A 27636-nucleotide genomic window follows, 5' to 3' on the forward strand; every position below is an offset into this window, starting at 1 on the left:
AAAAAAAACAAGGGGACCAGAGCCAGAGAAACAAAGTCATAGCCTGACACCACTCATTCTTGTAGTTAATTTTGTTGATCTGTGACTGAGGAGACTCCATATGTTACACACTAGCACTGCTCCCTGGGGTTTCATAGAAGCAGATCTCCAAGCTTGATTTCTTCCTCAGTGCTCTGGCCCAGTTCAAACCTGTCAGCCTTTCGGTTATCAGCAGAGTGCAAACTATCTGTGCCATCAGGGACCTTCACACCATTCATTATTGATAGAGCCTCAACCAGTCCTCACCCATTACCCTCCCTTCTTCCCACCTGGACTCCATCTCTCTGGTTTTGTTCTCTCGGGCTGCAGTCAGAGTTTCTGCACTAGCAGAGGGCGCCAAGCTCCCAGCTGAGGCTCCTTCCCAGAGAGTTTCCTGAGTTAGCCCACTCCCAGGGCTAGCCAAAAGCAAGAGTGACTCTGAATGAAGAGTGATCTGAATGAAGAAACCATGCTCTGCAGCTGCCCAAGAGAGACAGCACGTGGTCATTGCCGCAGGAAATGGCTGTCCTGAGGTGACTCCAGGACATGCAGACAGCTCCCCTGTCCTCTTTCAGCCGAGCTCTTGCTTCACCAAGAGCGGGTGGACAGTCACTGTGCCGGGGTGATCGAGGCGCTGAAGAAGAAGAGGCTGATGTTCTGCCAGTTCCAAGAAGAACAAAGCACAAGGAGCAAAAACTTCCGCCGTAAGATTTACGACATGGAGCATGCCTTCTTGAACGCCTCAAGGAGTCACAAGTAAGGGACCCAGAGGTCTCCCAGAGCCAGTGCGGCTCCAGAAGCCAGCCAGCCTGCTGCCTTCCAGTGGTCAGTCCCTCCCTGAGAGACAAAACTACTAAACCAGTTGCTGGTGTGTCAATTCCAACTCATGGTGACCCAATGTGTGACAGTAAAACTGTCCCATTGGATTTTCAATGGTTGATTTTGGGAATCACCAGGTCTCTGGATAGATTTGAACCTCCAACCAATTGGTTAGTACCAAGCACATTAACCATTTGTACTAGACACTCTCCTTGATAGATAAAGTCACTCCAGGAACCTTCTCTGGGAGTTAACCTCTTCAATGAACTGGTGGTTGTGTGCTATTGAGTCGGTTCTGACTCATAGGGACCCTGTACAGGGTTTCCAAAGCTATAAATCTTTGAGCAGAAAGCCTCCTCTTTCTCCCTGCAGATCAGCTGGTCAGCTGGTAGATTCAAACTGCTGACACTGAGGCTAGCAGCGAAACTCCTAACCCCACTACACTACTGGCCTCCCCTTCAACGGACTAAAAGCGGTGGGTGGGGGTGGGGGTGGGGGAGGTGGGAAGCCTTCTGTGTGTGAGATCTGTGTTTCTCCAGGTCACTGCCTGCAGTGACCTTCCAAATTCAGAGGTGATTGCCTTTAGCAAACATGCTGCAGGGGTCTCTGGGGAGACAAGGAAATTCAATACAACCTCTGCCTTGCTGAGGCTGGGGCTAGTGCTGGGTAGGAAAACAGCTCAGGGAGAGAAAAGGATGCAAATAATCATAGTGCAACGGTGCAAATGGAACGTGATGTAAGGTCCATGCTGTTAAAGACTTTTTCTATCAGGAAAATCTAGGAGAGCTTTCTGCAGGAGGAGGCATTTGAGATGAACTCAAAGGTGATTTGGTTGTGAGGGTGGGGATGGAGGACAGGCAGGAGTGGAAAAGAGAGGGTGTGTTGGGGAAGGACAGAGCTGTGTCCAGCACACTGGCACTTTGAAATTCTGCCTAATGTCCGCTTTCCTATCCAGAGTAGCCGGACACTAGTCCTGGTTGCCTCAGAACTGGGTGGGACTTGTGGAGTTAAGCAGCCTGAAGGGCCTCCCAGATCCAGGTCACCAACCTGTCCCTCCCATACCTTCAGGCTGGTCATTCTCAGCAGCACACTGCACAGGGAGCTACTCAGCTATGTCGACTTCATCCAGTTGTCCTTGCGCAGCTTCCGCCAGTACTTGGAGGAGAGTCTGGGCAAGCTCCGCTATACCACCATGGAGTTCGTCAAGCACTGCAGGTGGGAGCCAGCACCCCAGGGCCTTTTCCAGCCGTGGGGATTCTCCATGGGGATGTGCTCTCGTTTCTCCCTTGCTTTAGAAACTGTGATCTTAACTCCTAAATTAAAATAATCCCAGCTTTAGTCTTTGACATTTGTGACAGACTAGAATTGATTTTTTTTTAAGTTTATATTATTTTTTAAGTCATATATTTTAGGCCCAGTGTACCGAAATCAAACACAGAATTGCATAAAAAAGTGGAAGAGCTTTCCCAAATGCACTCTTCAACCATGTGTGCTTTATGTGCTCTTACATATGTATGTGTAAAGAAAAGCCCATTAGTTTTATACAGAAATGGAATCTTAGTAAACATGCTGACCACTACCTCCAGCAATTTATGCGCCTTCTATGTTGTATCTGCAATTTATGCACCTTCTATGTTGCACCTGCAATTTATGCACCTTCTATGGAGCTCTGGTAGCATAGTGGCTACAAATTGGGCTGCGAACCTTAAGGTCAGCGGTTCGAAACTACCAGCCGCTCCACGGGAGAAAGATGAGGCTTTCTACTCCCGTAAAGATTTACACTCTTGGAAACCCTGTACAGGGTCGCTATGGGTCGGAACTGACTCTACGGCACTTAACAACAACAACAATGTTGTGTCTGCAAATCATGCATTTGTTGAGATTCGTCTGATTATAAAAACAGTTTATGCTCTTTGTAGAATATTTGGGAAGTAATGCAAACTAGAACTATAATTCTAGTTTGCATTACTAATTCAAACAAATACATTATGTTAGGCATCTCACTGTGCATTACTGAATAATCCAGTAAGCAAGATAAACCCCCTTGTATTTATTTACTAATCTCTAGTAAACAATTTCACATTTCTTTACATCAAACATTCTACTTCTAAAAAAAAAAAAAAAAAAAAAGATTCTACTTCTAGGTGTGGTTGGCATCTGTCTCTCTCCCAACCCGACAGCTCTCCTTCCCATGGAATCAAAGCCCCTTTTGTAATTTACAATCCCTGAGAATGAAGGAGTATCCAAGAACCAAGGTATGCATGGGCTTACTTAACTACTGTTTACTAATCTGTAGTGAACAATATCACATGGATGTGAAATTTTTAAATATTTACTAGTATGTAGTGAACAGTTTCTTACCATTTAAATATTTATTAATATGTAGTGAGCAGTTTCTCATCCATGTGAAATTGTTCACTACAGATTAGCAAGCAGCAGAAGTAAGCCTGTGCGTACCGTGGTTTTTTGGAGAATGTGCCTCTGCCACTGCCTCATATTCTCATGTTTTAGTTTCATCTTTAGATTGTCCTTCCTATTCATAGATTAGCTCTCTTTGTCTAATCTCTTGATGAGTCCATTCACTAAGTTTTAAATTTTAATCATAATTAATTTGATTTTATTTCTAGTAATAATGGTTCTTTTTCCAAAATGCTTACTCCATGCTCACATTTTCAAGCTTTGCTTTAATTTCTTCATTGTTGTAGGTAAGTGTCTGTCAATTCCGACTCATAGTGACCTTATATAGGGGTTTCCGAGGAACAGCTAGTGGGTTTGAACTGTAGAGTGTGTAGTTCACAGTCCAGTGCTGATCCTACAGTGTCAAATCATTTTAATTACTGTGTAATCCATATCTGATCAGTCCAATATCTAAGGTCTGTGTGATCTGTTTCTGGTCTCTATTGTACAGACGGATTCACACACACATGGTATTTTGTTTCCTTGTGTTACTTTCCCCCATGAGCTGCTTGCTTTCCTTGGAATTTTATCTGAGGGATTCTTTGAGGTTTAGGCTGATGTTGCAGTCCTCCAAAAAGAATTCATATTTGCTTGTGCCAGGCAGCAGGAGCCCTACCTACCCAGGACTGTTTATAATGCTCGGCCTGAGGTTTTTCAGATCATCCAGGAGAATAAGAATTTGGTTTGCAGTGTGTATGAAGGACAGTTTGTGGTTATGAATTCTCAGGGGAGAAATTTCTGCCTGTTCGTGCCTTTGGATTTAGAAAGGCTGGTGTCCTTGTATCTGATTGGCTTTCTTTCTAATTCACTGTTAACACTGTAAGCACAGCCCTCTGGGCTTCAGCCTTACACTGCCTTGCTTCCTTGTCTATCATTGCAACTGAAACACAAAGTCTCCAGGGCAAAACCCAGCCTTGCACCCATTCAAATTCCAAGGATCTCTGCAGAAGTTTTACCTTTATGCAATCCAGAGAAAACAGTTTTTATTTGGAATTTTGTCCATCATTGTGTTTGTTTCCATAGGATCTGACAGTGTCTGATCTGACAAGCTGGCAAAAATGGCCACTCCTCGGAAACCCTATACAGGGCCACTAGAAGTCAGAACCAACTCGATAGCACTTAACAACATCATTTATGTATTCCTGCTTCTCTACTTAAAGTACTTGCTTTCATTTTTCCATGAGCTTATACCTTTCACCTAAAGCCTTGACAACCCCAGCATTTGGGGTAGGTGGGAACATTCAGATCTGATTAGTAGCTTTTATGTCACCTGCATCATTTTCAGATTATTTTCAGAGGGAGGTAACTTTTCTGCTGAAGAAATTGACTCACTGTGTATTAGACTGAAGAAGGAAGCAGCTCGAATAGAGTTTGTTGAAAGTCTAATCATGATCAACATGGAGAAGATGGCGAGCGAATACCTGGACCAGGTACGTGAGCACCTGGACCAGGTGGGTGAGCCCTGCCCCAGGCCCTCAGCCAGGCTCCCTGCCCCCTGGGCTACAAGATGCTGGATGGCTTTTTCAGTACCAGATGAAAGGGTCATGCTCCTTTTAACGATTTATTGAGCTTTCCAACCTCCGCTTCCAAAGTCCCCCAAAAAAAGTGTAAATTAAGTCCACGTCTTTCACTCCTTTCTTTTTCTACAGGCCAATGATATCATCAATAAATTTGAAAGTAAATTCCATAATCTATCTGTGGACCTCATTTTCATAGAGAAAATCCAGCAGTTGCTTACAAATCTACAAGTGAATATCAAGTGTGAGGTAGGATGGATTCATTCTTCAACCTTGAATATTCCAGTTGACCTGCATAGCAAGCAAGTTCCAGGTGCTAGGAACATAGGTGTGTTTTCTGCCCCAAACCATGTAATTAAATCATAATAGCCACTAACACACATTGAGGTACTGTGCTTCCGGCATCATGCTAAGCAGTGTATTTTGATTGGCTTCTTTAGTCCTCACAGGAAATGTAGAAGGTAAGCATTGTTCTTGTTACCATTTTAGCGTTCAAACAGAAGCAAAGAGTCATGAAGTGATTTTGGCAGGAACTCTTAAATAGCGGAGCTATAATTGAATTGAACCACTAGCATAGTGGTTACGAATTGGGTTGCTAACCTCAAGGTCAGCAGTTCGAAACTACCAGCAGTTCCGCGGGAGAAAGATAAGGCATTCTGCTCCCGTAAAGATTTACATCCTCGGAAACCCTGTGCAGGGTCACTATGAGTCGGAACCTACTCCATCGTACTTAACAACAATAATTGAATCCGAGTCTTAACAACAACAATTGAATCCGAGTCTTAACTGAGGCCAAAGATCCTAGCCTTAATCTGTGCCACAAAAGAGGAAGAGTAGGTTGTGGGGCTAGAGAAAAACTGCGGCCAGGGACAAGGGGGTAACCCCAACCCACTGCCATAGAGTTGATTTCAACTCATAACGACCCTGTATAGGGTTTCCGAGGCTGGAACTCTTTGTTATTGTTAGGTACCTCGAGTTGCATCCGACTCATCGAGACCCTGTGCACAACAGAATGAAACACTACCCAGTTCTGCACCCTCCTCACAATTACTTGAACCCATTACCTACTGTTGTCACTGTGCCAGCCCATCTCTTTGGGGGGGTCTTCCTCTTTTTCACTGTCCCTCCACTTTACCAAGTGTGATGTACTTTCCTAGGGACTGGTCCCTCTTGATAATATGTCTGAAATATGAGAGACACAGTCTCACCATCTTTGTTTCTAAGGAGCATTCTGGGCGTATTTCTTTCAATACAGATCTGTTGGTTCTTCTGGCAGTCCATGGTGTTTTCAATATTCTTCTCCAACACCATAACTCAAATGCATCAGTTCTTCTATGATCTTCCTAATTCACTGTCCAATTTTCACATGCATATGAGGTTACTGAAAATACCATGGCTTGGGTCAGGCCCACGTTAGTCCTCAAGCTGACATCTTTGTGCTCTTGAACACTTCAGAAGCCTCATCTTTCTCCCGCAGAGCAGCTGATGGGTTTGAACTGCTGACATTTCAATTAGGAGTCCAGTGCTTATCCTACAGTGTCACCAAAGCTTGGGCCAGAAAAGTGGTACTTAAACCAGGCTTGAGAGGGAAGTGGGAACCAGCCAGGCAAGGGAGAGAGGAGCAGAATGTTCTGGAGAGATCGTAAAGGAAATTCAAAGGGGCTAGAGCCAAGAGGAGCCCTGAGTCTGGAGAGGGCCTGGCTGCTCAGCATACTCCTGGTGCTGTGACGTCAGGGCAGTGGGTCCATTTGCTCTGGGCTGCATTTGAGGAGGGCAGCCAGGCTGCTGAGTGGAGAATGGATGAGAGGTAAGTGAGAGTGGAGTAAAGCGGTAAGAAGGCTGAGACAGAGAGAACAGTAGTACTGGCAGCGAAAGCTTGAGTTCCAGAACTGAGTGGTCATATGTTGAGCAGGACTTGAGGTGAGGCAGAGACAGGCCCAGGTGATTCTCTGGCCTGGATAATCTAGGGAGCAGTGTTTCCTGGGTGCTGGGACAGGCACTGGTAAGGTAGAGAGCCCTGCTCTCCCAAGTACAGGCAAGTCTCCTGGGAGAAGGCTATCCCCTCAAAAGAAAGAGGGTTTGCTGGGATCTCGGGCTGTAGGTAGACAGGAATAGATGTTAATCCAAAGATGCACTGTTGTTGTTAATTGTTGTCCAGTTTGTTTATGACTTTTAAAATCAGGTTGCATAAAAGCATTTAGAGATATATAAGAAGACAGGATATTATAGATTAAGTGAACGAGAACAAGTTAAAAAGTAGCTTGCATAGTAGATCTAGATAGTTAATAATGTATCTACACATGAAGAAAAAGACCAGAAGGATATACAATAAAGATGAATACTAATTGTGTCTACATGGACCGGTTTTATGGGATGATATTTTTTCACTGTGAAGATAAAATGATAACAAATGATGAGAAAAATTGAAACTGGATACTGGTGTTGGTTGCACATCATGATGAATCCAATGTCATTGAATCGTAAATGTGAAGGATGCTAAAATGACAAAGGCTTTGTTACATTTATACTTTGCTGTTGTTGTTAAGTGCCATCGAGTTGGTTCCAACTCAAAATGACTCTGCATAGGGTTTCCATGGACCAGCTGGTGGGTTTGAACAGCTGAACCTGTGGTTCTCAGTCCAGTGCTGATCCTATAAGCACCACACCAGGAGTCCATATTTACCACAATAATAAAGATGATAAATAAGAAATAATCCTAAAGTTCCTGGACTCCTTTGATACTTGGAGTAATTGGTTTGGTTCTTACAGTTGGTAATGAAAAAGTATTTGTTTACTTTAGCTTGTTTCTATTCATCCTTATATTTATCTTTTCTTTGAACTATGTTATTGTTGTTGTTGGTAGGTGCCATGGAGTTGGTACCAACTCATAGTGACCTTATGCACAGCAGAATGAAACACTGCCCAATCCTGGGCCACCCTCACTATTGTTGCCATGTTTGAGTCCATCAATGCTACCACTTGGCCAATCCATCTCGCTGGGGGTCTTCCTCTTTTTCTCTGACCCTCCATCTTACCAAGCATGATATCCTTCTCCAGCGACTGTCCAAAGTATGACAGACAAAGTTTGGCCATCTTGGCCTCCAAGGAGCACTCTGGCTGCACTTCTTCCAAAATGGATCTTTTGGTTCTTTTGGCAGCCCACAGTACTTTCAATATTCTCCTCTAGCACCATAACTCAAAAGCATCCATTCTTCTACGGTCTTCCTTATTCACTGTCCAGCTTTCACATGCATATGAGGTTATTGAAAATACCATGGCTTGGGTCAGGTGTACCTTAGCCTCAAGCTGACATCTTTGCTCTTCAACACTTTAAAAAGGTCTTGTGCAGCAGATTTGCCTAATGCAATACATCCTTTGATTTCTTGACTGCTGCTTCCATGAGTGTTGATAGTTGATCCAAGAAGAGTGAAGTCCTTGACAACTTCAATCTTTTCTCCATTGATAAGAATGTTGTTTATTGGTCCAGTGATGAGGAATTTTGTTTTCTTTACAATGAGATGTAATCTATACTGAAGGCTGTGCTCTTTGATCTTCATCGGTAAATGCTTTAAGTGCTCTTCACTTTCAGCAAGCAAGGGAGTATCATCTTCATATCACAGATTGTTAATAAGTCTTCCTCCAATCCTGATGTCACATTTTTCTTCATAGAACCCAGTTTCTCAGATTATTTGCTCAGCACACGGGTTGAATAAGTTGGTGAAAGAATACAACCTTGTTGCACACCTTTCTTAATTTTAAGCCATTCCGTTTTCCCGTGTCCTGTTCGAACAACTGCCTCTTGGTCCAGGTACAGATTCTTCATGAGCACAATTAAGTGTTCTGGAATACTCATACTTCTCAATGTTATCCATAGCTTGTCATGATCCACACAATCGAAAGCCTTTGCGTAGTCAATAAAGCACAGGTAAACATCCTTCTAGTATTCTCTGCTTTCAGCCAAGATCCATCGGACATCAACAATGATATCCTTCGTTCCATGGCCTCTTCTGAATCTGGTTTGAACCTCCGGAAGTTCTCTGTCAATGTATGATTGTAGCCGTTTCTGTATTACCATTAGCAAAACTTTACTCACGTGGGATATCAAAGAGATTATCTGATGATTTCTGCATTCTGTTGGGTCACCTCTCTTTGGAATGGGCACAGATATGGATCTCTTCTTGTCAGAGATGAGTGAGTGCCTCCTGTGCTGCCTCACTTTCTTCAAAGATTTCAAATTTTATTCCATCAATTCCCGGTGCCTTGTTCTTTGCCAATTCCTTCAATGCACCTTGGACTACCTCCTTCAGTATCATTGGCTCTTGATCATATGCTACCTCTTGAAACAGCTGAACATGAATCATTTCTTTTTGATACAGTGACTCTGTGTACTCCTTCCATCTTTTCTTGATGCTTTCTGCATCATTCAATAACTTGCTCAGAGAATCTATCAATAACAAAAGTTGAGGCTTGAAATTTTTCTTCCCTCAGCTTGAGAAATGCTAAGCTTTTTGGTTTTCTGTCTCCAGGTGTTTGCACATTTTATTGTACTATTTGGCTTTATTTTCTCAAAAACTGATCTTTGAAATTTTCTGTTCAGCTCTGGTACCTCCTTATTTCTTCCATTTGCTTTAGCATATCTATACTGGAAAGCAAGTTTCAGTGTCTCTTCTGACATCCATTTTGAACTTTTCCTTCTTTCTTGTCTTCTTAATGACTGTTTGCTTTCTGCATGTATGATGTTCTTGATGTCATCCCACAACTCTTCTGACCTTCGGTCTTTAGTGTTTAATGTATCAAATCTGTCCTTCAGATGATCCCTAAATTCAGGTGGGATATAGTCAAGGTCATATTTTGGCTCTCGTGGACTTGTTTTCATTTTCTTTAGCTTCAGTTTGAATTTGCATATGAGTAATGATGGTCTGCTCCACAGTCTGCCCCGGTCTTGTTTTGACTGATGATATGGAGCTTTTCCATCATCTCTGGTAACGTAGTGGTTACAAATCGGGCTGGGAACCACAAGGTCAGCAGTTCGAAACTACCAGCGGTTCCGCTGGAGAAAGATGAGGTGTTCTGCTCCCATAAAGTTTTATAGCCTCGGAAACCCTGTACAGGGGCGCTATGAGTCGGAACCGACTCCACGGCACAGAACAACAACTTAGGCATTAGTGAGCTGAAATGGACTGATATTGGCCATTTTGAATCTGATGACTACAAGGTTTACTATGCCAGAAATGACAAATTGAAGAGGAATGGTGTTGCATTCGTTGTCAAAGCATATTTAAATCAGTCATGAGATACAACTCTGTCTGTGATAGGATAATATCCATGTGCCTACAGGGAAGCCCAGTTAATACCACTATTATTCAAATTTATGCACCAACCACTAAAGCCAGTGAAGATGAAATAGAAGAATTCTACCAACTTCTTCAATCTGAAATTGATCAAACATGCAATCAAGATGTATTGATCATTACTGGTGATTGGAAGGCAAAGGTTGGGAGCAAAGAGGAAGGATCAGTAGTTGGAAAATATAGCCTTTGTGATAGAAATGATGCTGGAGAACACATGATAGAATTCTGCAAAATCAATGATTTACTCATTTCAAATACATTTAAACTATAAGAATGTTATTTTTTGATCATTGGCCATTATATTTCTATAAAATATCATATACCCAAACCTACTCAGCCCTACAGATAAATAATTGATATTAATCACTTGTATTTTTCAGCAAAAACTAAAAAATATGAGGGAACTTTAAAAATTTATGGAAAAATGGAATGAAAAGATCATAGAATTTTACCACAAACTTTTTGAAGCTTATAGGATGTAACTCTCTGCCCTTTGATAAAAAAGTATTAGCTAATGTTCTTCAGGCTAAGAAATTTTTCGGGTCTTATTCCTTCCACTAATAAAATCCCAAAATGAGTCATCCTGAAGCAGATGCCTAATAACATGGCAAGTAAAGAAAACAAGCAATCACTAAACTGACATCGCTGTTGATACAGCAGACAATGGAGCAATCAACAAGAATCAGGTCCACGCAGCAGAAATGTTACCAGCATCTCCTAGTGGCAGCTGGATCAAAAGGGAAATTGGAAGCTAAAAACAAAGAGTTATATCCGACCAGAAAAGCATGGCAGTGACCTGGATCCACAAAGCTTTGTTTAAAACAAGAAGTCACCTAGCTTTTAGGAATGGTGATTAGCTTGTTTATATGTATAATCCACAGTTCCTGCTCCTAAACTCCTGTATTCCAGACAGGCAGATGCCGGGTTACCTGCCTCTGCTTGTCAGGCATGGATCCCCTTCCCTAGGAAAACTGCAACATTGTTTTGTTAAGCAAATTTCCAGTGTCAGCAATGAAAGAATTTCCGAGGTAATTTTAAAGAACCTCTGAAAAACTGGTTAAAACTGCCCAGACTTCTAGGGGTATCTCTGTTTTCCTCTGACTGTGTTTCCAGATTTCTTTGGAGCACACGGTTTAGGTTGTGTCTTCCCTAGTTCACAAATCACTGATGGCTGATGGAATCATAAATTTATAGTATTGTTTTTAACTTAGTTTTCACTCTCGGAAATTCTTTTCCAATAGAGTACAAAACAAAATAAATCACACACACACCTTTCTGGCATTGATCTGGTGTCTAGTAGGTTGTGTGTGTGTGTTTGTTTTCCCCAATCTCATTTTTCAATGTTTATTACATTTCTCTGATAACATGTTTTGCTGAACATTTTCCTGATCAAAATAGGTATTCTAGAAATCACATCTGGAACTTCTTGGTTTTCTAGGTGGCAAAATCCAATTTGCAAGCAGATGAATTAAATTCATCTCTGAAGCTACTTCAAAACAACATAGGAACCTGTCGAAACTCAAGAGAGAAAAATGTAAGTGCTTGGTAGATGCCAAGCAGTGAATTAGCAAGGATACCTCATGCAGGAACCATAAACATGAGATTCAATTTACATCTGTGTTCAGGATGTCTCCGGCACCAGGGTGCCATCCGCCTCATCCCCCACAGCTATCAGGCAAGCATGTGCAGACCAGTGAGTGTGGAAACTTGAGTGTAGCTTCCTTTGAGTTCACCTCTCTCCCCACGTGATCACCATTCAGCCCTACATGAACTCTATCCTGCTGAACACCTGCTTTCTCTCTAATTTTTCACTTGATTCTTTAGAGCTTAGCACATAAACTGATTACTTCTGAGTTCCGTACTAAAACTGAGAAAAGTATGAATTGGAGCAAGGCTTGGGAGACGTAAGGATCTCAGTAAATGGATGCCAGGCCCCTGACTAGCACCGAGGCTTTCTGGTCAGATGTATGCCTTCTGCCACTTGGGCTCCCTGGGCCTTGGCCACTCCAAGCAGACTTTCCTCAGCAGCTCAGCTGGCTTGCCTCTTCCTCACCACCAACCCCACTTCCATGTCGGTGGCTCTGAACTGTGGTTTTATTGTGATTGCGACTGAATGGACATTTATGTTTCTTGTTACTGTTTTTTCCCCACAAAGTAATGGATGCTTCATTTTAAAACTTCAAATGAGCCACCAAGTACAGAATGACCAATGAATGGTGCTGACGTCACTCTCAGTGTCTATAGGGAGTCAACGTGACCTGTGTCTGTACCTCCACAGAGGCCTCTTGCATGATGGTGGGGATGTGTCAGGGAAGACCATGACTTTCCTTGTCTCTGTTAGAAGCCCCCATCCACTGGGCAGCAAAGGACAAACGGTAGATCTGACATGATCTTTTAAACAGCTCTTCAGGGAAAGCTCTATCTAACCAAGTAGAAATGTTTCATCCCTTAGATTTCCCTGCTGCCCACTTCCCCGCCCTGCCTTCTCCCTATAGCACCAGGGTGTAGGTAAGGTACAAGGGAGCCCAAGGGGAGGGTGGGTGGAGGGGGGCGGAGCATGAGCACCTGTCTGCTGGCTTGCCCGTGCTGGTGGAGACTGGTTTGACACTTCTGCAGAGCAGTCATTAAAACCAGGAGGTTAGGCGATGTTAGCAATATGTTGGGTACAGGGTGAAACTGAGGATCCTGGGGGCATGGTTTGTGGGGTCACTGCTCCAAACAAGGGGTGTAGTGGTGGTGGTGGTGGTTATGTGCCGTGGAGTGGGTTCCAACTCATAGTTACCCTGTACAGGGTTTCTGAGGCTATAAATCTTTACAGGAGCAGAAAGCCTCATCTTTCTCCTGCGGAACAGTTGGTAGTTTCGAACTGCTGACCTTGTGGTTCGCAGCCCGATTTGTAACCACTATGCTACCAGAGCTCCTTAAACAAGGGGTAGGGAGTATACTAGACCTTGTCATGAAAATGGTCACATCGCCTTTCAGACTAGTGCTTTTAGTGCTACACGCCCTTGCCAGTCTTGGGCCAAGCATTTCCTACTAAAGGAATAAAACATATAGTGTTAGAGCTGGAAGAGACCCTAGCTGGAAAAGATGCACTTTGTGCTTTGTCTTGTAACCAGGGAATCTGGAGTCCAGCAAGTGGAAATCATTTGTCCAGAAACAAACTCGTCGAAGCAGGACTAGAATGCCCAGGGCCCACGTCAGTGTTGCTAGAGCCCGAGAGAGCCAGCCCAGTGTCCCTACTGCCCAGGGTTCACCCTACCAGTGGCGGGGGACTTCACAGAGTAGAGAGGAAGCCAGCTAGGACTTTAACCCCAGACTTGCCCAGTTCATGGGCTTCCCCTGCCCTCTTTCAGTCTACTTCCTTGTGGCTTTCTCTGTGTTCTCACTAGACAGTGACTACAGATGATGTTCTCAACTTTGTCCGAACTTGGATCACAAAAGTGAGCCAGAGGATTCAGTACCTCAACTGCAGTCTGGAGCTGGGGACACAGACTTATGTGGTCTTTACTGTAAGGAATGGGAAGGTACAAGGACAAAGGGGGACTTGAACTGTTGAGTCTGAGTTCTGAGGCGAACTGCAGCTGCGGGGAAGAGAGGATTCCCAGGCTCCTGTTGAACATCAGGCCTATGAGGAGGCCTTGGAAAGTTCACAGACTGTGGAGTCAGATCTGGATTTAAACCCCAGATAGGCTGTTTACCTAGATGGGGCTCCAAGGAGACCTCTGACCTCCCAGCACTATCTCCTCATCTCTGTCAGGACCCTAACTCACCCCCTCCATCTGACTTTCAGGCTGACCCCACTGTCTCTTCCTTCCCACTCACACCCATGAGCAGCCCCTCACTTCCCACATTTCCTCCACCACTACCTTGTCCAAGGCCACCATCCCTACCTGTGTCTTCTCACCATGGCCCATTCCTCAAGCTGCAGAAAAAGCCAGTCTGATGGGTCATTCCTTTACTCTCAGGCCAAGTTTAAACCCCTTAACCTGACACAGGCTGTCACCCCCAAAATAGTGAACGCCAAGAGGAAGAGCCTACCATGCCCTCACTCCACACCCACATTTCACCCTGGCTTTGCACACAGGAGGAGCTCAGTTGATTCCTTGAGAGGGTAACAGAATCAGTGGAATGCTCCTCAAATTCTGTGCTAGCCACCCTTCAGTCCTTGTCTCTCACAGCCCTGATTTGAGGAGGCTCTTCCCACCATGCAAGCAACTCTAAGAGTCCATTGCACGTCCATTACCACGCCAGACTCCAAGGGTTTAGCTTGGGTCCTTCCCTCAAAAGGCTTACAGTTCATCACAGACTAAAAATACAAAGCAGTGTATCTAAACACTAATTGTGGGCTACCAATTCAACCCTTTCTCTGAGACCCAACTCATGGGGGAACTGACCATTCAACTCATACATCTATTTGATCAAAAACACTACCCTGACATATTTATGTGACCAGCCCTGCAGAACTGCAACCTTCAGTCTCACTTTGATCTCACAGATGATGCTGGAACATTTCCTTTATAGCCCTGATTCCAGTTTGGACCAAATATTTATTTGGATAAGTGCATGTTAAGTATCTTCTCCTGACTAGAGAGCTTTGTGTGATTTCTTCACCACTGTGTCTGCAGGAGCCAGGACAGAGGCTTACACAGAGCAGACACTCAGGAACCCTGACTAGAAATTGAACCAGAACATGAACTGAACACGAACCATATCCAAACTGAACGCCAAATCAAACAAGAACCAGAACCCAATCCAAACCCAAACAGAACACGAACAAATCACATTTCTAGAGCCTCTCATGCATACATGAGTGAATACATGAGTAGAGTCCTGGTGTGGTGCTGTAGGATATGCGTTGGGCCACAAGGTCGGTTTGAAATGCGAGGTCAGCAGTTCAAACTCACCAGCGGATCCTCAGAAACCCTATACAGGGCTGCTTTGAGTCAGAACTGACTTTACAGCACTTAACAATAGCCCAATAAGGGAGAGTTGAACATCATCATTTCATTGGAGAGAAAAAGAGACTCAAAGAGGAGGGTAGCTTGCCTCCGGCTGCAGCATTTGGATGTGATGGGTTTGGGGATTGGACCATCCTGCCTTCCTCCCCAGCACCTGAACTGGCCTTCTCACATGCTGTCTCTCCTCTCGTACTCTCAGGACAACACTGATACCACTGACCCAGAGATGGAGAGTGACCTCTTTGTGTCATCAGCAGTCCTTGAAGAAGAGGCCAAGGGGGAACTGGTCACCCCAGAGTCCTTCGCTCAGCCGAGCCGCATGGGGAAGTCCATGATTGAGGACCCAGCGGTGGAGGTAGTCAAGAGGATCCTGCAGTGAGTGCCCCTGGAAGCACAGGGGAACCCCGAATTGGAGCCTATGGCCCCAAGCCTTCAGGGGGCATCGTAGGGTTCCACACACCTGGGTTTCTTTGTGAGTCCCACCCTGACAGCCCTTGTCCTCATGAAGCCTCAGTTTCCTCATGAGGACTGGCTAAGTGAGATAGTATCCAATGCCTAGACCTCAGTTGTCCTTGAGGTCATCTCAGAAAAACTCATGTCCTTCCATTTGGTTTCAGATTTCCTGACACAAAATACTTAGACCATTTGTGTGAAAAAAATCGGTCCCAGACAGGTAAAGGTTAATAGGCCTTTTGGTCTCTGGGCAGCCAGTGGTGAGAAGACACGATGTCCTGTGGCCCATCCTCAACTCCTGTATTCTGCTTTCGTCACCCAAAGGCTTGAAGCGATCTGGGCGTCGGGGAGAAAACTTCCTGAAGAAGGCCTTGTCCGTTGCCAGTACCTCCTCAGTTGGGAGGTAGGAATACTGGGATGAGACCCCTTCTCCCAACCAAATCTGCCCTGGGTTTTCTCTTTCTCTGATCCAACCATGTTCCCCTTAAAATGAAGGTCAAAGCAGACCTTGTTGTGTTTCCAGACTTGGTCCTGAGAATGCAATGCCTGCGCTCTGGCTTCGAGACTGCCGCCATGTTAGCTATTAGTTAGGCTTGGACTTGTTCCTGCTGACTGAGGTCTTGAGACCACGTTTGGGAGTTCAGTGGCTTTTAGTGGTAACGCCTGGTGATCTCAATCCCTGTCACATTCCCACACATCCTCAGGGTCAGAAAGAGGGACAATTGAGCCATGGAGCAGATGGTTTTGTTGGGTAACATGATGGAACCTGCAGAAGAAGTCCCATGTCTTGGGGTCTTGGTGATGTGTTCTGGTCACTAAGCTACCATTCAGACCATTAGACTACTGGCTCTGTGAGTGTGTGCCTGTCTCACACTTCAGCTGGCCGACCCCAGCACAAGGATTTCATAGAAGGCAATGAACAGCAGCCGCATGGGTGAGCTAACTTTCTGGGTCTTTTGTGCACGTGATCAGCATGGTTTACTGTGCGGTGTTGTGACAGTGGCAGTGAGAGAAATCCCTGCTTGTTAGAAAATGACAGTTTGCTTTCTTCCTGTACGATGTTCTTGATGGTATCCCACAATTCTTCTGGTCTTCAGCACTATATGTGACAATATTCTGGTACCCACAGCTTCTCCTCAAAAACTCTAGACAGGGTCTCTATAAGTCAGAACCAATTCGATCGCACTTAACAACAATAATTCATGATGTTTCAATATTCAATAATCCGGTGCTATCTGACAGTGTTCCACTTGTATTCATAAGATTTTCAGTGGCTAAACATTCAGACATAGTCTGCCTTTCCTTCTTCCTAGTCTGTCTTAGTCTGGAAGCTCAGCTGAAACCTGTCCACCATGGGTGACCAGGCTGGCATTTAAAATACCAGTGGCATAGCTTCCAGAATCATAGAAACACACAAGCCACCATAGTACAACAAACTGCCAGACAAGTAGTGGAGAAGTGTTGTATTTTTCTATAAATTTTAGAGATTAGTCTCTTGTCTGACATGTCATTGTGAAGATAATTTTCCCAGTCCGTAGGCTCTCTTTTTACGCTTTGAGTGAAGCTCTTTAGGGTTTACTTTCATCCGCAGCTCACCAGGCCTGCCTCCTGAGATGCCTCGGGGGTAGTTTCTAATTGCCAACCTTTCTGCTAAAAGGTGACTATTTGTGTCACTCAGGGACTCCTCATTTGGGATTTACTGATTCTCAGAATGTATGTGTTATCTATCTGATATCACATTAACTAGGCATTCCATTTTTATGTGCTAAACCTGGCAACCCTGCTCATTGCCCATTTGCTTCTCTGCACGTTTCTGCTCCTGAGCACTTCTGGGCCCTTCTGCTGGCTCTTTGTGGCCACTGAGGAATATGCTTGGTCCCAGAAGGGAGTCTAGTTGCTCCAGGGACCGGTTCAGCCCACCAGTGGCCCAGGGTGGGGCTCCCCAGGATCCCATCTGCTTGCTGTCTGTCTTGTCTCCAGGACATTGGTCTGTCTTTGTCCTACAGCATCAGTCGGCACTCCAAGTACAACCGAATGGACAAGAAGTACCAGGTACTCGGCGAGAAGGCTCCGGCTCCCTCTCAGTAAGTGTCTGTTGTCTTTTCCTTTAACTCTGTCTTAAGCTGCTGTTTCCTTCAAGGGCCACGGAAACCTGGATCAGCTAAGGGGGCAATGAGAAGAGAGGGGGCACAAAAGCAGAGAGCAGGTGGTAGGGGAAGGGGAGACAGCTGAGGATCAGAGTCAGTTTGTCTTAGGCCATTTCACCTAAATTAGTTGAGTAACAGCTCATTCACCCAAATTTCTCATTTACTAAGCTAAATTCCTTAGGTGGTAGGAGGGTAGCATGTCCCTTTGAGATTAGCTTTTTTATTTTAATCAATTTTTAAGTGCCCCCCTCCCTCTTTTATTTATAATTCAGTGATTAAACAATGTGGTTCACTTAGTATGACTTCATTTCAAGTGAACAAGGGATGTTCAAGGTCAGAAAATGAAAAGCACTGGGAAACAATCAAGACCTTCAAAGGAGACTGCGGCCGCCCTCCTCCCCAGTGAGGGAAATCTGGCCTGCCAGCCCTTTGGGGGTTTACCTGCAGGATTTTGTGAAGCATACACAGTCGGATGTTTGTTGTCCCAAACTATTCATAGTTTGTCCTCCTCATCTTTCAGTATATTTCTAATTTTGTTGAATTGCAATGAATACATTTTAAATTTGTATGAAAGGAGCTCTGGTAGCGTAGTGGTTACGAATCGGGCTGCGAACCACAAGGTCAGCAGTTCGAAACTACCAGCAGTTCCACGGGAGAAAAATGAAGCTTTCTGCTCCGGTAAAAACTTAGAGCCTCGAAAACCCTGTACAGGGTCACTGTGAGTTGGAACTGACTCCACAGCACATAACAACAACAACAACATGAAAAGATCAAAGTAGCCAGTAGATACGGATTTTAGACATGGAGTCAGCAGAAATGTGTATATACCGCAACTACTGAGTCCCTTCATTACAAAGCCCGTGTCCGGGAGCCACAGGCAAGGCTCAGCCTTCCGGAAGTGCTTCATTTCCATTTTACTTTTGAAGCAGTGGACCGAATAGATCAGAAAATCCACAGACTCTGTACCGATGTGCCAAGAGGCCTGGTGTGCATCCACAGGACCTGAGACAGGGTTCCCAAAGGAGGAAGTTCAGTCCTCCGAGGAGTCCTATTTGTTTGATTAATATTTATCCAAAACATTGTTTTTCTTTTCAATAAATACGGAGGCTGCGCTGGGGTGTCAGTGCAGGCTTTACAGCCAGCTGGGGGAGATGAGAGGCAGGTTGTCAGTCACAAATCAGTCCCAAAGCCACTGTGGACAGAGGTGTGCTCTGGGAGCAGCAGTACTGGGTGGGCAGGCAATGGCATTGCCAAGATTTCAGAAAGAGCTGCGAGGGTCAGGGGCAACGTAAGGCCCTGGGGGCGGAAGTGAATAAGTGAATAAACACTAAAGTGCTAAGAATCAGACTGACCAAAGGGAAGTCTAAACAGAGCAAAGAAGCTTGAAAGGGCTCAAGCCAAGCATGTTACATCAGTTCGAGAGATTCAAGTTGGCATATAGAAATGTTGGGTAGGATCATCCTTCTTTGGTCACCAAACTGCCCAACTGATTCTGACTAGGCAGGTGAGTGCTTGCAAGGGACTCATTTGGTTCTGTCCATGTTGTGCGACCAGACCCCTTGGGCCTCCCTCACGTGTGTTGCAGGCACTTTAAAGGGATCATCCTGACCCTTCTCTGGGAGAGCAACGAGCTGCTGTTGATGGTCCTGGAGGTGAGTGAGGGCCAGCTGCCCACACTTTCCCAGCTGCTTCTGCCTTCTAGTGTCCGCTGATAGTGGCTGATCCGCAAAGTGATAAAAGGGAGTGTCTACCCAGTTTCTGTCACTCTGTGTGTCATTTTTCATCCTAGGAAGTTACTTCCTTTATACAGTCACCACGCATTTCAAGGACCCCAGTTGTACATCATACATTGATGTGCCCAGAGGAACAAACCTAGCCTCTGGCCCCGTGAGCTCTGTGCCCAGCAGAATAAAAAGCAGACAGGCTCAGTGGGGGATCGGGGAGATAGTGAGTGGGCTATGGGAGCTGGCTCCTGGGAACGTGAGCAAAGGTGAGGTGTGAAGCTTGCCCACCAGACTCCATGGTGAGGGTCCAACCTTCTCTGGCAGGACTTTTACCACAAAGAAAAGCGCCCAGTCACCAGGCCTGACTGCATGTACGAAACCTTCGACCAGTGTGCAGAAAGCATCGGCAAGAAGATCCTGGACTACCAAAGCCAGACGGACGAGTACCACAACTCCTGCCTCATTGGTGGGCACCGAGGGCGGGCGGCATGGTGTGAAGCCAGAGTCAAGATTGAGCCTAGACCAGGGTCTGGCACCTGCATAAGACCCTCCTGACCTGGAAGTCTTGAAGAGAGCCAGGGAACCCTCCCTGCGAAAAGCAGAAATCTTGGCATTGGGTCAAGATTAGATTTTCCTGGAGGGGTGGGGTAGCAGATGCTCATTTTTCTTGAGAAATATGGTGACTGGTACCCACTAGGAATAGATTTGTTCTAGCCACAGACATTTACTAACTACCTCCAGTCTGCCTGACCTTTGCTGGACAAGGTAGATACAGTTGACTGGGGAATAGGGACAAGAGCAGGCAGTTTATTACAACAGCATTCAAAGAGCTGTGAAACATACAAAGAGCTGTGAAATGTACCCACAGTCTCACCACCTTACTCATTTTTCCATGTTCCTCTGCTGTGTTTATCACAACCCTGTGTGTTTTTTGCAGGTGTAGGCCCTAATCAGAGTCTCTGAGTGGTGTAGTCAACTCACTCAGTGGCTAACTGAAGGGTTGGAGGTTCAAATCCACCCAGAGGCACCTTAGAAGAAAGGCCTGATGAGCTACTTCTAAAAAATCAGCCAGTGAGAGCCTTATGCAGCACAGTTGTACTCTGATACACATGGAGTCTTCATGAGTTGGAATCCACTTAATGGCAACCAGTTTTAAAGTCTAATTATTACTGCTTCTAGTCTTGGTATGGCACTGCAGGATAAACACTGGACTTTTAACCAAAAGGTTGATGATTCAAACCTACCAGCTGTTCCTCAGACACCCTATACAGCAGGGGTGGGGAACATCCATCCATATAAGGCCCTCGAAATCATTTGGTCTGGCCCTACCAAGGCAACCACAGTTCCAGCCATCACACTGTGCCGTCGAGTTGGTTCTGACTCATAACGGCTCTGTACAGGGTTTCCAAGGAGCGACTGGTGAGTTTGTTGTTGTTGTGAAGTGCCATTGAGCTGATTCCAACCCACAGCAACCCTGTATAGGGTTTCCAAGGAGCGACTGGTGAGTTTGTTGTTGTTGTGAAGTGCCATTGAGCTGATTCCAACCCACAGCAACCCTGTATAGGGTTTCCAAGGAGCAGCTGGTGAACTTGAACCGCCGACCTTGCACTTCAAATGGCTTTGCAGTCTGGCACATTAACCCACAGCACCACACCCAGGACTCCTGGTGAGTTTGTTGTTGTTATATGCCACGGAGTTAGTTCCGACTCATAGCGACCCTGTACAGGGTTTCTGAGGCTGTAAATCTTTATGGGAGCAGAAAGCCTCTTCTTTCTCCTGCAGAACAGCTGGTAGTTTCGAACTGCTGACTTGCGGTTCGCAGCCTGATTTGTAACCACTATGTTACCAAATCTCCTTCCTGGTGAGTTTAGAGGTAAGTTAATTAAATGTGTGACCAAATATAGCAGATTAATTTTTAAATTGATAATTTTATATGGCCAGTGAATGATGTTATACATTTTGACAGAAAAAAGGTTCCCCACCCCTACTACACAGGGTGGGGAACCTTTTTCCGCCAAAATTTATATGAGTCAGAACCCACTAGATGGCATTTAATAACAACATTACTTGTTATACTGGAGGGAGCCCCAAGGACCACATTAAAAGGCATTTGTGGGTAAATGAAAAGAAGTAAGAGTTGGCCATGATGCTATTTCCTAGTCAGTGGCATGGGTGACTCACTTCACCTTGCTGCGCCTCAGTTTGCTTATATGTAAAATGGAGCTAATCTCAGTACCCGCAGAGGAAGGCTTTCTAAGGATTAAGCTCCTTGCATAGACCTATACCAGACAAGAGGAAAAGTAATCAGTAGTAACTCTTACTGCCTGGGTTGTTGAATATCTGGAATGAAAACAACTAGCCGCATTTCCACTTAAATTCTGTGGAATTTCATCCTATATGAGTGTTTTCAAAACAGGGCTCCTTGGTCAAATAGGTTTGGGAGATGGTGCCAATCATATTTATCTCTGGTTGATTCATAATTCACACTCAATGGAGGTTTCCATTCACTACAGTTTGGGAAGTTTCCAGGTATCCTGATCAACTCTTCCGCTAAAAACAGGTACAGTTTTTTTTTTACATGAAGTGGATAAAATTTCTTTATAATAGAATATATTAAATGCACTTATGAGCTAGTAGTAAACTATGAAACACATGAAGACAAAAAATTAAGTGAAAATAGGAATGCTTAAGAGATATTGGAGTCCTGGCATGGCGCAGTAGGGTAAGCACTGGACTGCAAACCAGAAGGTCAGCAGTTCAAACCCACCAACTGCACCTTGGAAACCCTATACAGGGTCAGTCGGAACCAACTGGGTGGCACTTAACAATAATAATTACAGGTAATTGAGCAGTAAACCTTGTTTTTGCCTTAAGAGCATTGATTGATTCCCAGGTGAATTTAAGCCTGTTTTCATGGCCTCTAAGACATTGTGAAGAAATGGTAGCGTAGTGGTTACGAGTCGGGCTGTTAACCTCAAGGTCAGCAGTTTGAAACTACCAGCAGTTCTGCGGGAGAAAGATGAGGCTTTCTGCTCCCATAAAGATTTGCAGCCTCGGAAACCCTGTGCGGGGTTGCTATGAGTCGGAACCGACTCCACGGCACAAAACCACCACCAAGGCATTGTGAACAAAAACCACGGCGTAGGGCTACCAATGTGTTGGTAGGTTCTGTCCACTTGGCTCTGACTCTGAGCAACCTACGTGTCAGAGAATGAAACACTGCCTGGTCTTGTGTCATCTTCACAATCCTGGCCATGTTTGAGCCCATTGTTGGAACCATCGTTATCAGCCCTCATTGAGGGTCTTCCTCTTTTTTTTTTTTTTTTTTTTTTAAATGTTTTATTGTGAATTGTGTGATAGTCTACATGGGAGAACATCAGCTTTACATTCATTCCATCATCCATCATTTCATTGGCATAGTTATCATCCTGTCCAGGCATCCTCACCCAATCAAGAGGTGTACCCTGTAAGCCTGCACCACCCCCACCACCGTCCTCAGCCCCTTTCTATCTCCTGATCCCGAGCCCCCAGCCCCACCATCTCTTGACGTTGTCATCTCTGCCTCCATCCCAGGCCTCACTGCCTCTCTGGGTAGGATTCTGCTCTTCGCTCTTCTCCATTAATGGTCCCAGGGTCCTCCACTCCTAGACTGATAAATTAATCACTTCCCTCTTTGCTACAAAATGTCCATCTTTAGATTTCCAACCCTCACAATCAGTCCTGATAACGGTTATTCACCATTGCATCACAAGAGACCCATCTGTATTTCGTTTCATCAGCCCTTCCTGGACAGGCTGGACACCACTCACTGGAGACTCTACCTTCCTCCACGCCCTCTGGATCTAGGTTCCCTCTTGAAAACTTGTAAGCCAGTCACTTCTTGCCTTTGTATCCCTCCCCCATTTTGGGTAGCCAATGTCCAAGTTGCCCATCCCTGTCTACCCTTTGTGTGGAGGGGGTGGGTATAGTTCTTGCAGCAGGGACTTGTTTCCTCTTTTAAGCTACTGCATTTATAGGTGTAGGTCATGTTTATCAAATTGTATCAGATGACGCTTTTTTCCCTCTTCTTTCTTCTTAGGGTTGAACTCTGTTTATCCAGTGATTGAAGTCCATTCAAATGGGCATCATCTGCAAGTGTGGGTGTTCTTACGTCTGTCCGGCCTCTTTTTATCAGCTGGCCGCCTCGCTCTCCACTCTAGACCTCTGTGGCTGTGTCACTGACCCTGAGCACATGAGTCCCCAGGTGTTGCCTCACTACTGGCTGACCAGGTCTCCATCCAGGTTCACAGTAATTTGCTGAATGATGTAGGGCTTAGCTCGCCCCTTCATTGATGTCCTTCGGTCACTTCCCCTTCTGGGTGACGTGGGTGGTTGTCAGTCAAAGTGTATATTTCCCTTGCATCTTAGTCTTGGAAGAGAATTTGCACTGACAGGATCTGATCACTTGCCTTCTGGGCAAGCCACCTGTATGTCTCCTGGGCAAGCCACCTGTATGTTCTTGTGGTAAGAGTCGGACTGCCCTTATCATTTTGTATTTTTCCTGTAGGTCGTTCTTTCAAGAGGTATCTTCTGGTTTTCTAGCTGCTCCTGGCTGGTCTGCTTGTCCTTTCAAGCGGAGAAATTTCCCGTCTCTGAAGATCTGGTTGTGGTTCGGGCAAGGGTCTTCCTCTTTTTCACTGACTACTTTACCAAGCATGATGTCCTCAAGGGATGAGTCTTTCCTGATGACATGTCCAAAGTACCTGAGACGGACAACGTCTCATCACCCCCGCTTCTAAGGAGCATCCTGGCAGTTGTACTTCTTTTAAGAATGATTTGTTTGTTCTTCTGACAGTCTGTGTCATGTTTTATATTCTTTTCCAACACCATAATTCAGTTTCTCTGATGGTCCTTTTTCATTGTCTAGCTTTCTCGTGCATATGAGGCAATCTGAAATGCCATGACTTAGGTTGGGTGTACCTTAGCCCTCAAAATGATATCTTTTTTTTTTTTTTTAACATTTTAAAGAAGCCTTTTGCAGCAGATTTGCACAGTGCAACATGCCACTTGATTTCTTGACTGCTGCTTCCATGGGCTTTGATTGTTGATACAAGTAAGATGAAACCCTTGACAACTTGGATCTTTTCTGTCTCTGTTTATCATGATGTTGCTTATTGATCCAATGGTGAGGCTGTTTGTTTTCTTTATGTTGAGATGAAATCCTTACTAAAGGCTGGAGTCTTTGGTCTTCATCAGTAAGTGCTTCAAGTCCTCTTCACTTTTAGCAAGCAAGGTGTGTCATCAGCATCTCTCAGGTTGTTAGTGAGTCTTCCTCCAATCCTGATGTTCACATAGTTTAGCTTCCTGAGTTATTTGCTCAGCATACAGTCTTAATATAAACCTCATGAAGCTAGGGCCCTACATAAATAAATAAAGAGACTAAGCCATTCCTTCCTCCAGAGACTAGTATTAAAACCTTGATACATAATAAATAATTAGCCTCCAATAATTCTCCAATGAGAATCTGTAACTATAAGTTAGGCTGAATGTGATTTCTAAACCTGACTTCACACTTTGTGTATTATACAAAAATCTCAATCTGAGACTATCATAAAGTGATCTTGAGATGTTACTGCCCCAGATGCTTGGTAGAGACACATAGAAATCCTCTCTAGAGAAATCCAATTCCAACTTAGGCTTCCAAGGATTCCCACAAATAAAATGCCAAAAATAAAGAGCACACAGTAAAAAACAAACACTGATGTAAGGAAAAAAGATATCTTAAACAGAATCAGACCAGCTAAGTCTTTAGGTACTGAGAGTATCAGAATATCAAAGAATGCACTTATTATATTTAAATCAAAAGAAAGTTGAAAATATTAAGAAACGAGATTAAAGTCACTAAGCAGGTATGAAAAAAATTAGAATGCCTACATAGTAAAACTAGAATAATGGAAATTTAAAATTATGAGTCAATTTTCTACACATCAGAAGGTAGACTTGATGAACTGGAAGGTAGATCTGAAACAAATATCCAGGATACAGCCCAGAAAGGCAAAAAGATGAAAGGAGAAGAGATGTGGATAAAAGAGGTCTAACATGGTTAGGAGTCCTGGTGATATCATGTTTTAAAGTGCTCACCTGCTGACCAAACAATTGCAGTTCAAACCCACCAGCCCCTGTGTGGGAGAAAAATGTAGCAGTCTGCATCTATGAAAATGTATAGCCTTGGAAACCCTATGAGGCAGTTCTACTCTTGTCACTATGAGTTGGAATCCACTTAACGGTGGTGGGAAACATTATTTGTAGGTCTAGGGAGAGAGGAAGGAGACTGTATTTAAAGAGGCAATATTTAAAATAATCCAAACTGAAACAATATTTAGAGAAATGAGGGTCAAGTCAATTATTTAAAGAGATGAGGGATGAGAACTCCCCAGAATTATTGAAAGACAATGCATTTTATTTTTTTTCTTCTTCTTTTTAAATTTACAAATAAAACCCTTGTGTTGAGGGCTTAGCACCAGGCTCCTTATGAAAATGTGGGACACATGCATTTTAAATGAACTGAGAAATTCTGCAGAGTATGGAGGGCAGCAAGTCCTTTGGACTTGATTAACCCAGTGTCTTCTATACTGATGTGACCCTGGACCTTTTCTGATGGAATAACTATTACCACACAGTAGATGAAGTTTTTCCTTTAGGAAACTGTTTGGGGCCTTTGTTGGAGTGATCAGCCTAGCAATTTATTTTTTCTTGTCATCTCCTCTGCACCCAATTCACAATTTCTATAGAATTGCGGGCTCAGCTGAGAAGATTTGAGGAGCTGCTACCCCAGGTGTGTTGGCTGGTGACAGAGAATTTCAAGGAGCACTACTGGGGAAGATTTTCCACCTCCATCAATGAGATTTGTGGACAGCTTCAGGAGCAACTGAAGCAGCTGGAGAAAACCAAGGTGAGGGCTTTCGATCCAGGCATTTCTAATCTGGACTGTGGATCTTGGGAGTTCAGAAATGGAGACAAGACATGGGCAGGGCTGAGTCCCAGTAGGAGATGGGTTGGGCTTGAGATTGTTGGATGTGTGCTGAAGGGACATAAGGCATAGGAGAAATGGGAACTGTGATAGCATCTTCTCCACAGAAGGCTTCAGTAAAGTCTTGAATGTAATGAATGGATCTGCTGGATTATTTGCAAGTTTGGATTGAGTGGGACCTTGGTCACTGAGATCAACTTTGATTTCCACACGAGTCCTAAGAGACCCTGGGGCATGGATGCTGCTGACCTTGTTGGTAAGAGCCGTCAAATCGGTTCTGATCCATAGCGGCCCTGTATAGGGTTTCAGAGGAACGGCTGGTGAGCTTGAACTGCTGACCTTGCAGTTCAGACCGACTTTGCAGTCCAGTGCATTAACCCACAGTGCCACACCAAGACTCCTTGTTGTTGTTGTTAAGTGTCGTTGAGTCGATTCCGACCCATAGCAATCCTGTATAGGGTTTCCAAGGAGCAGCTGGTAAGCTTGAACAACCAACCTTGCAATTCAAACAACATTGCAATCTGATGCATTAGCCCACAGCGCCACACCAGGACTCCTTAGTGGACCTTAAATTCTGATTATGCTGGGGAAGATGCCCAACATTCCCTCTTCCTGACCTTCAGAATTGACTAGCCACACTACCATATTGGCTTCTCTGCTACTTCTCTGCCCATGCCTGAGTCTGCACGCCAACCTGATCTTGGGACACATCAATCTGGCAGTGGCCATAATTGGCAGAGGACGTAGGCCAGTGAGTTTGTTTTGAGGTGGTCCTAACCTCAAGATCTGCTTAAATACCCACTAATTCCTGGTCTGTTTGATTGAAGGATGAAAACGCCCAGAAGCTCCATCCAAATTTAGGACACCCGACCTATTTGCAAGAAATGGAGTCTCTATGCCAACGGGAACAGAAAAGGCAGGAAGAGCTAGATAATGTGATTGAGACCAACAGGGAGCAGCTGGAGGTCAGTAATGCCATGGACTCGCCAAGTCCAAGTTCTAGGGACCAATCTGCCCGCCTGAAACGGTGCCCCCATTGATGGCCTTAGGCAGTGCTGAGCAAAGCAGGGCAGCACATGGGTTCACTTTTTTTTTTTTTTTTTTTTTTTTTTTATTGTGAATTATGTGATAGTTTACATGGGAGAACATTAGTTTTACATTCATCCTATCGTGTATCATT

The 27636-nt window shown here is 44.5% G+C and overlaps 1 protein-coding gene across 1 annotated transcript in view; it reads left to right on the forward strand.

Moving 5' to 3' along the window:
- CCDC180 (coiled-coil domain containing 180) overlaps positions 1-27636 on the forward strand; it is a 76514-nt gene that overhangs the window by 44601 nt on the left and 4277 nt on the right. The window contains 14 exon segments of the mRNA XM_006878330.1: positions 594-774; positions 1906-2052; positions 4580-4724; positions 4944-5060; positions 11601-11696; positions 13555-13674; positions 15323-15498; positions 15741-15883; positions 15886-15979; positions 17583-17660; positions 19309-19375; positions 19772-19913; positions 26218-26378; positions 27284-27421. Of these exon segments, the coding sequence (XP_006878392.1) occupies positions 594-774; positions 1906-2052; positions 4580-4724; positions 4944-5060; positions 11601-11696; positions 13555-13674; positions 15323-15498; positions 15741-15883; positions 15886-15979; positions 17583-17660; positions 19309-19375; positions 19772-19913; positions 26218-26378; positions 27284-27421 (1805 nt within the window).

Source organism: Chrysochloris asiatica, unplaced genomic scaffold (genome assembly GCF_000296735.1).
Source record: "Chrysochloris asiatica unplaced genomic scaffold, ChrAsi1.0 scaffold00053, whole genome shotgun sequence".
Taxonomy (NCBI): domain Eukaryota; kingdom Metazoa; phylum Chordata; class Mammalia; order Afrosoricida; family Chrysochloridae; genus Chrysochloris; species Chrysochloris asiatica.